Genomic DNA, 10,239 nt, shown 5'->3' with positions numbered 1-10,239 from the left:
TTCCCTACAAAACACAAGAAAGTGGCATTACCATTTCATAGAGCAATAGACAAGAGAGCAAAATTTCATCAACAGTAGAATGAGTGGCTACGTCAATACATTTAAAAGCTAAACATGTTTCCAGGAACGGACACAACCACAGTGAAGCTAATCCTGACCCTTAAAGTAAACCTCAGAATGAGACACCGTTGAGACACACTCATGGACAGGCAGAGCCAATGAGGCACACGCCAGATCAACCTGATCCAAGTCATAAATCACACACTTATGTCACTATCAACCAAACACAAAATTTAAAAAAATCATAGCATCAAGAGTTCAAGCAGGAATGTGCCTTGTGTTGTGCGGCTCAATGAAGCATAGCTCTGACTCTATTACAAATCCTGTTTTGTACAGTATGGGATTCCTAAAGCAGTCTTGTAAATCCCTCCACTTAATGAGTCTGACCTTGCCGAGCATGTTTGTGAAAATTTGTACCGTTGCTATGTGCACAAAAGATATGCTCACGTGAGTTATTTTGGGAAAGTCAATTGTCTGGCCCAGCCTTCTGCCCTTAAATGACCCTAACCACGCAAACACACACAGATTTATTTTGATGGAAAAAAAACAACGCATCAGTATTTTCGACCGATGTTCAGTGGTTGCTATGACACATTAGCATATTATTTTTCTTCCAGTCTTATCTAATGTAATACTGTCAATTAATACTAGTCTTGCAACTTCAGAACAGTGAGGAAGACATGCTAAAAACAGTCGTGTGCAGTCCACATTGAAATCTATTAGTGAATTATTTTTGGTTGAGCAACATAATGTGTCTCACCTAACTCAACACAAGAATGTTCATCATGAATTGTTTATCGTCACTTCTATACCTCCTACTCGTTATTTGTATCAAAAGTCATTTTAAATTGTCAAATAACATTCAAACTCTGCCAGAGCCACTGTGATTTTCTTGGAAAATGATCACAAATTGTGAGTTCTTTTTTCAAATTTACACATATTAGGAAGCATTAGCATCATATGCATGCTTTGGAGGTTTATTTTAGCTGCCAAACTGGGAAGAATCACCAGGTTCATTAATATCTTCTTACCTGGAAGTCATCCAGAAGTATTTAAAGCACATCTAAGCTTTACAGCTCTGCTGCCATGGTGGACCTACATCACATAGAAAACTTAAATGTGCATGATTTTAGGTGCAAAAGAATAAATAGGCATGCAATATTGTTAATGCACAACAAGAAAGCACGGTTAAATGTAGCTGTCGTTTACAGTAGGTGTTGAAAAAAAAAGGTAATAAAATCAAGTTGTGGGTTAGGTATGTTGTTCCCAGCTATAATATTTTTTTTTTTTCAGTATTTGTAAATGATGTCAGATCCTAATCAATCTGTTGACAATACTTGCATTCAAATCCCCAAATTTAGATAATGGAAGATTTTCAGATCTCTTAATTGTCCTTCTATCCTTTATCTACACAATTAAAGTACTTTGAAAGAAAAATGTCAAGTGCGGTCTTACCTTCCAAATTTATATTCCATATTTTGGGCCTTCCAGTCAGTCAAAACTCCCCCCTCCACCCCCCCTCCCAAAAAAGACCTTATCCCCTCTCTGTCCGCACTGTCTTCACGACCTAAGCCAAGTCCTCGATGAAGTCCTCTTGGAGACCTCAAGTAAGGAAGCGGGTCTCAAGCCACGGCACAAACAGAAATAGAGGAGCTGTCCCAGAGAGAGTTTCCATCATGGGGGGGACAGATCGGGGGGCTCGGAGCTGGCGTTCAGTTCTACGAGATCCTGTGGTGTCGAGTATCACATAGATGAAACAAACAGCCTTGCAACTATTTTTAAATGAGGACAGCTCACTCAGGAATGGGCTTTAGGCACACTGGGAAATATTTACTGTGGATACATTTATGGAGAGATAGGATGTAAAAAGATTCATTACATCTTGTGACTTTTTCTGTGGGGTTCTAACTTCGTAACATAAATGGCGTCACACTTACATTGCGTGTCAACAAGTGGCAAACTGCTGCTCAAAAGAACTCAACAGAGCCGGGATATTCTCAGTCTTCCATTTTCCAGTAGACCTTACCATGGGCTAATCTACCCAACTACAGGTTCTCTCACCCCCCCCCTCGAGCTCAAAAGGCCATGAGGGAGTAAGGTGGGCGGCCGCGGGTCTGTGCCCTCCCACGGCCTGCTGCTATAATAGGAGATTGCAGCAGCAGATTGTTTCCTGGGATTCTTGGCGGGTGCACGGCCGGCGTGGCGGCGTGATAGACACACACACATGGGCTGCCCGGGCCACGCTCTCCCTCTCTGCACATTTACTACTACATGGACTGGAGTCCTTAAGTATTTGGATGGGGTTTTAGTCTTAAGACACCACCACAATTGATTTTCAAAATATGACCTTTGGTCAAATTAATTTGAAAAACTTTTTTTGCTGAACTTACTGTCTTTTAATAAGGAGCTAAACAGCTAAATTCACAATGGGTGTCACAGAAAGGCATCCAATACAGTCCCCCTTTTTTTTCCCCAGAAACTTTTTTTATGCGATCACTGGCATTGTTGGCCAATTGTTTTACAAACTCAGGTGACTGTTTTACTGACAAAGAACTTATTTATTCATTTATAGTTCACCTCTATGTAAATTTGAGAAACAAGTGGACATACAGTATTTATTATTCTATATGCTTCAGTTTTATTTAAATGACATATATTGTATTCATGGTATTATCTTTTGATATACAGTATAATATTCTTGGTGTTATCATCATAATACATTATTATAATACATGATATCAGTAATATCTTGTGGAAAAGATGACTGTAATAATAAAGACCTAATAATTAATATATTCCCTAATATTGCATATGTTCTTTAACTTTCTATGTGGGAGCTGGAGGAAGAAGAGTCTTGCACACTAGTTCCCTCTAGTGGAAAAATTACAATAAAAGACTCACTATTTCTAAGTTCAGGTGTAACTGCACATTTTATTTGAATTGATTGAAGGGTTATGGTCAGTGTTGGGTTTTATGGTTGGGTTAGGATTAGGAAGAGAGGCTAGGGGGAGTGTTTAGGGTTAGGGTTGGGGTGACAGGTTGGGGTTAGGGTTAGGACTAGGGGTTGTGGTTAGGGTTAGGAATAAGGTTAGGGTTGGGGGTTAAGGATGGTGGTTGGGGTTATGGATCAAGGTTAGGGTTTTGGGGTTAGGGTTGGGGATAAGGGTTTGGGTTAGGGTTGGGGTGGGGTGAGGGATGAGGTTAGGGTAGGTGGTTAAGGTAAGCAATAGGATTAGGGTTGGGGGTTCGGTTGTTTGTGGGCCCCCAAATGGGAGTCACTTTATGAACTCGTGTCAGTTCAGGTAGTGTGTGTATGTGTGTGTTTGCTTTCAGAACACATTTGACCACATGTCTGCAAAAATATTTCATTACTGCAACAAAAGAAGGCCATTAACAGCAATGTAAGAGCTTCTATCAGCCACATTCTCCCCATGTTTGTCTGCTTTTCTGGCTCCTCTCCAGCTAATTTGATATAACAATGCAACACACAACGAATTGTACAATCATCAATGATGCCACATGCTGCCGCTGAATGTCAACACCAACTTGACTTGTTTATGAAATATTAAAGCCGGGAATTATGCGCAGAACTTAATGATGATCGGAGTCATTAGAACTCCAGCGTGCTTTGTTTTGGCTTGTAATCATTCAATTCTACAACTGTATTCAATTTTGGGAAGCCGTAATGTGTTTTTGCACATCTTTTGTGAAAACTGGATTTTATTGTGGTGCACAGATTGGTGCTTGTTTTGTTTTTTTCATTTGTGTCAGGATATTCGCTGCCAGCCCACTCTCCTTGACACTTCATGCATGCTTTGGTTGATATAATTGGCATATTTATGTGTTGCTATCATACATGTATAAGGAATATTGGCATTTTCTCATTGTTTCTTAGTGACCATGTATATTAAGGATTTTTCAGAGAAAAAAAAAAGACCATGTATAGCAATGATTTTTCTAATACATTAAATGAGCATGTATTGTTTGGCTTTTTGCAGTAAAATAAAAATTACATTATATAGTAAGGCTTATTATCTTTCTTATAGTTGAATATTCTTGTTTTAAAGAAAAGCAATGATAAACAATCGAATGACGGGCTTTATTAGTGTATGCATATAAAATATGCACATAAAATGGTGTGCCGGTCGTGTAGTCTACAATGCGACTATACTTCTGACATGATCTCTCTTCTCGTCTCAGCAGGGTGTCACTTCATCAATTATTGAAGCTCTACTTCACGGTAATACATAATTTGTCATCAATTATTCATGATAATGTGTGTGCAGTTGACTTAATTGTGTTATCGACTTATCAAAAGTCATTTCCTGAAAATCCTCCAGGATGGGTTTGTGTTGTCAGCTGATGTTGCATCACTTGGAGGGAGGAAGTGATCAAATAATAATATTAATTAATACAGTATATACTGGCTGTGATGAGACGTCATCTTCTTCAAATGGACCACAAATACACCGAGATGATCACATTTAATGGGCTTTATTAAGAGGCAAGAAGAAGATTCCTCAAAGTAAATGAATGATAAACATCAGTGCGATGCTCTCCTGGCTTTAAAGAGGAGCTGCTAAATAATGGATAAGAACAGATGGCTGCAGCGAGAGCAACATGAGTGACTACATGTTTAATTGTTTTAAAGAACATGTCACGACAGCAGCGGCGCTGTGTTCGCTGTCTGTCGGTAATCGTGCTAACAAAAGAGAAACATCCTGGCTGCTTTTCACTCCCCTCGACTAGAACACGCACACACTTCCACTGATGATGGCTGATTTTATATGATTAGATTAAAGTGCACTTTCACTTCAAGATCAACGATGATTGATTTGTGGAAACACAGAAAAAACAAATGCAGCAGAGCACTGCCATTAGGTTACTCTTTACATGCATCAACATTCACAATAAGTAAGCATAGCCCACCGAAGTGACATATTCACATTATCCATTAGGTATTACTGGGAGTAACACACAGGGCTGATAGAAAAAGTCTACACACCCCTGTTCAAATGACTTTGACTATGATTGTTAATTCTGAACACAAGCACATCCCCAGTTAGAACAGGGTGTGCACACTTATGCAAGCACATCTTCCCAGTTATTTTCTTCCTCTTGAAAAAAAAAACAATTGAGTTGTATAAGGTACATGTCATGCATATAGTGGATTTAGAAAAGGTTCTAAAATGATTCATCCTGTCTGTTCTTTTATATCACAAAAACAAAATTGCATTTCAACAGGGAGGGGTGTGTAGACTTTTTTTAATATCTACTGCACAGTTAAACTCCAAATGATTCATACATGCGTGCATTTTGTTCATTTAGATATTAGTGATGTATTTGTTTCCTGGAAATGATAACAATAACAAATATTAAAAGAGTGTAGGATGTTTTTGTTTTGTTTTATTGTTCAGTCTAGTCCAAAATGAACTTTGTCAATAATTTAAAAATAATTAATACAATAAGTAAGTATTATAAATAATTATATTCATAATTAATTAATAATTATATTATCAAAATAACCAATTGTGCTAGTAATGACAATGGAAAAAAAAATTGGGAGTGTAAATCTGATTCTTAAAAGGGTCTGAATAATTTTGGACATGTCAAAATGGAAAAATGAATGAAAATAATCAATGTAACAAACTTTTACTGCTTTTCATATAATTTACAGCACTAACATTTCAACTTAAAATGTGTCCAGTGTATGAATCATATTGGATTTAACTACATTTGTCCATCAAAGAGTGCAGAAAAACAGATCCAAATGTGTGCTTTTGTGAGGTCAAGTCCCCCATTAACAGTAATAACAATTCAAAACAGTCAAATAAATAAAATAAATCTCGTGCTCACTCCATTGTTGTGCTTCGACGAGCCCTCAGTGTCACACAAGAGTCCACATGCTCACTTCTTCTCCACGCCGTCTTTGGAGCAGTGAGGTTGCTTCTCAGGGCCGCCCCCAAGCACCTTTGAGGTCAGGTTAGGGCTGGAGGCATCCCCGCCTCTCGTCCCTCCCGCTTCCGCCTGGGTAGGAACGCCCGCGGGGGGCCTCACCATGCCCGGCCCAGACGAGGTGGCGGTGCCGCCGAGCAGGTTTGCCGACTGCAGCACGGCCTCAGAGTGCTCGCGGGCCTTCATGCGGAGGGCGGCTACGCTGGCTGTGCGGTTGCCTTGGCAACCATAGGGAGGCAGGAAGGACAAGCCCATAGGGTCCGAGACGCAGCAGGAACACAAAGCGTTACCTGAAAGGCAACACATTCGACATTGTAAAATGGTGACGGTAAGAATCATCATTCTCCGTGTAGAGATGAGGATCACCTTTCAAAGTGGCCACCTGAGAGAGGGCCTGAGCATAAGTGGCGGAGTTGAGGAGGGTCCCTGGTAGACACGATGGGAAGAAGGGACCACCGGGACCCACCGGCCTGTTCATACTGAGCAAAACAAAGACGCTTGAAGCTCCAGGTAACATATACTTGCATGTTGAATTGCTTTATTTATTTATTTTAAAGTGGTATTTAGTCATTATTAATGTGAAATGTGAGTTTAAATTCATCCTTCAAGCATTGTTTTTCTAGTTGCAGTGGTCTTTGGTATCTGATTTTCTCAGTACAGACCAACTCAGTCCACCTATTAATACCACCACTATTAAGTCACCATTATAGAAAGTATGAATATTAAACAAAAATGCTATTGTTTTGTGCTTAAATGAAACAATAAGCTTTTGGTATCGTGTTTTGATCCCACCTCTGCTGCATGTCTAGAGGTTCTTTATGTTTCCGGCTCGGCTCCACCGGCGACTGAGAATTGATGCCGCGTGCTGGAGGAGCGGCCTCGCTCAGTTGCTCTTTGCCTCCTTCCGAATCCGCGCCGCCTCGTTCCGTTTTCCTCCACTTGGCCCGGCGGTTTTGAAACCAAACCTGCAGTGATGCAAATCAAAAAAAAAAAGATCATGCAAACATTTCAACGACTGAACCTATGGTTTGTTAGACATTAGACCACAGGAACACACCAATAAAAAAATTGAAATAAATACTAAAACCCTAGTCCATTAATTCATAAATTAATTATTCAATCACTATCTAACCATGAATACTACTAGTCGAAAGCATTATATGCTAAGGGGTTTCTGAATCAAAGTATACTATAAATATAACGTGAGTTGGTAGTAGTCTGTCACAAGTACGTAATGTTGTGTACTATGCCAAATATGATTGATATAGTTTAGAATGTGAGCATGTTAAATGCTATACTGTGACGAATATATAGTATATTGTATAATATCATTTAGTGTGGTATGTGAGTAAATCAAATAAAAGTTATTGAGTCATGCGTGTCAAATTTAAGCAATTTAGTGTCTGTTAAATATAGTAAATATTATGTAACAATGATAATGACAGGGTGGACATTTCTGGCGAATAATTCGCATCTGATAAGCACATGGTGGACCTTCACCTTGCAACATAGAGTTAGCAAACTGATTTTGTATGTTTAACAAATGCATTTCAAATTTTATGTCAAATATGTCATTTTTTTGGTAGTAGCTGTATGAGTATAGTGTGTCACATACATCATAAATGTCAAGTTGTAGCATGTACAGTCAAGGTGTAAAAGTTGTAGCAAGCATGTGTGAGAACAAGTCATGGCAGCGTCTTAATCCAATGAAGGTCAGAGCCTATAAGAACATTTAATTGAGCCATTTTTCATTATCATATTTTAATGACTTCCCACTGACAGTTGTGCAGCCCGAGAGAGGCGGCCATGAAGTCGTTTATTTGCCCATTTAGGGATTGTTTGACAACATCACATTCGATTAGGAGCACATTTGAGCCAGCATTAATCATGCCGTGCCAATGAATGGAGGTTACCTCTCCATTGTGTCATGTCAACAAGGCCGAGCAAACATGCAGACGGGACAACAATGCAGCCGACGGACTTATCTCACCCCTGCACCTTCCTGCTACAAGTCAAGCCCCCCCCCCCCAAACGCCAACCACCCCCCCGCCCTCGCTCTCTCAATGGCCTATAATTGCTCCATTCATCTCCATTTGCAGGGTGCTCTTAATGCGGGGGAGACCCATTGACACTCTACAAAAAAATGGGAGGGAGGATGGAAGGAGAGATGGGGGACAACACTGCAACAGAAATGACATTTATTTTCTAATAATAATGCAACTTTAATATCCCTGCTCACACAGATTGAATAATAGCAATGTGATAATCGGATTAGGGGGAATAATTTGTTGACGCTTCCTGATTTACAATGCTGGATTCCATTATCGGTCCTGAAGCTATATGGGATGACCCCAACCATTATGTTCCTCATAATTACGTGCAAAAAGCAGGAAGTGACGTAACGTGATCATTATTACGTGATGACGTTTGCCTTGAAAATTGACAAATTACAGAGTGACATTAAGGCTGCTCATTATGTATGATGAATAAATGTTATTGCATTAAAGTGTGGCTAATTATGCAATAAAGGCCGAGACTCACCTGCACCCTGGCCTCGGTCAAGTTGATCTTCATGGCCAGCTCCTCGCGCGTGAACACATCTGGGTAGTGAGTCTGTGCAAAGACCGCCTCCAAGGCTTCCAGCTACACGTGAATACACAAACAGTAAATTATTTAAATACTTTTTTTAAAATAAAAAGATACTAAGAATAATAAGTAAATGCAAATAAATACATGACAATATGGTACATATTATTTTGAATAGTATTTTGAATTGATTCCTATGGATTATTGTTTTTAATCAATATTTAACAAGGTTCTGATATTATACATAATAAAAATGAATATAATCGACAAACACACACACGCACACACACTCACAAAAATATATAGACATATAATACATATAGTATAAATACATAATGGTCATATAAAGTCATTTGAAAGTTTTTATGCAACTTCTTTTTAAGATAATGTAGCATTTTACTTCCAATTACAAGTGCCCCGAGTTGACTTTACACATAAAAAGCAACTTTTTGACAAGTTTGGAATAATTAATGTTATATATATATATATATATATATATATATATATATATATATATATATATATATATATATATATATATATATATATATATATATATATATATGTGTGTGTGTATTTTTTCAGGATTTTCATTTTTAAGATCAATGTAAACAATTGTGAAAACACAACACACACCAGCAACAAGGTGAATCAAACAAACAAAAGTAACGCAAAAACGTATTTCAATCAAATAAAAATAAATAATGAAACAAATAATGAAATAACAAACTACTTTATATCAAATAAACAGCAAGTTTGGAATTTCATGTTGAGAAAATAGTATATTTGTACACATTTTCAGATGTTTTTGTGGGTTTTCCTAAATCAGATGACTATACACTGTTCAAAATGTGGAATAATAATGTAGCCTACCTGTTGCAAAGTGAACGTGGTCCTATTCCTTCGTTGTTTCCTACGCAGGAAGCCATCATCAAAGTCAGCTGGGGCGTGGTTGGAAAAAGTGCTCGAATTCACTGAAAAGTACATTTGACATTTATTCACTTTGTTTTAAATTTTGTAAATTAAAACATCAATATCACGAGAGGTTCCTCATCTATACTCAATTTTCTTTTGGGTAAAGAAATCCGAGTCAAAAATAAACAATAAAATAATATCTTGACTTTGGCCTTTAAGATGAAACATTGATATTGTTTGGGTGCCACCGATGACTTTTATGACAGCCAAGCAACATCTGTCCCTGTGGAAGAACCCCCGCCCCATGAAGAAAGCTGCCCCCAGGGGCCCCAAGCACCAACATTAAAGTGTAAAATCTACTTGGAGCACAAACCATGCAAAAAAAAACGTACAGTCAAATGCACATAAAGTCACATCAGTGCACTAAACATCTACTCAGAGACAGACATAGAAATGATTTTTTTTTTAAAAGCATGCACAAGTTCTTACATGTATTCGAGCGACAACACTCAGCATCGAGTTGAGGAGGACAGTGGAAGTAAAACATCCTGCCAAGAGTTTCACTTGACAATCAGGCGAGCAAAAAAAAAAAAAATCCTCCCTGCGCTCGCAACACACAAAGCATAGACGTCAAAGTTGCCAAGTGCGCTGCAGGAGCATCCTCTCAAAACTGCTGTCTCTCTGTGTGTGTGCGTGCGTAAAAGAGAGGGAGATGCTCTGGTG

General features: G+C 38.6%; 1 protein-coding gene across 1 annotated transcript; it reads right to left on the bottom strand.

The window, feature by feature from the left end:
- Window positions 1-5,967: 5,967 nt before the first annotated feature.
- Window positions 5,968-10,063, bottom strand: drgx (dorsal root ganglia homeobox). The gene is made up of 6 exons (XM_085922648.1): window positions 10,006-10,063; window positions 9,475-9,575; window positions 8,557-8,658; window positions 6,808-6,980; window positions 6,382-6,494; window positions 5,968-6,305 (listed from the first exon to the last, which is right to left on the bottom strand). The coding sequence occupies exons 1-6, from the start codon at window positions 10,061-10,063 to the stop codon at window positions 5,968-5,970; spliced, it is 885 nt and encodes a 294-aa protein (XP_085778774.1).
- Window positions 10,064-10,239: the final 176 nt, after the last annotated feature.

This window comes from Syngnathus leptorhynchus, chromosome 10, assembly GCF_054491065.1.
Source record: "Syngnathus leptorhynchus isolate UIUO chromosome 10, UIUO_Slep, whole genome shotgun sequence".
Taxonomy (NCBI): Eukaryota; Metazoa; Chordata; class Actinopteri; order Syngnathiformes; family Syngnathidae; genus Syngnathus; species Syngnathus leptorhynchus.
This window is presented reverse-complemented; position numbering and strand designations above follow the sequence as displayed.

Coding starts and splice junctions, on each gene's coding strand:
- drgx (XM_085922648.1), bottom strand. CDS start 10,063: ATGTTTTACTTCCACTGTCCTCCTCAACTCGATGCTGAGTGTTGTCGC. Junction 9,576..10,005: donor GTGTTGTCGCTCGAATACAT/GTAAGAACTTGT, acceptor TGTACTTTTCAG/TGAATTCGAGCACTTTTTCC. Junction 8,659..9,474: donor CCACGTTCACTTTGCAACAG/GTAGGCTACATT, acceptor ATTCACGTGTAG/CTGGAAGCCTTGGAGGCGGT.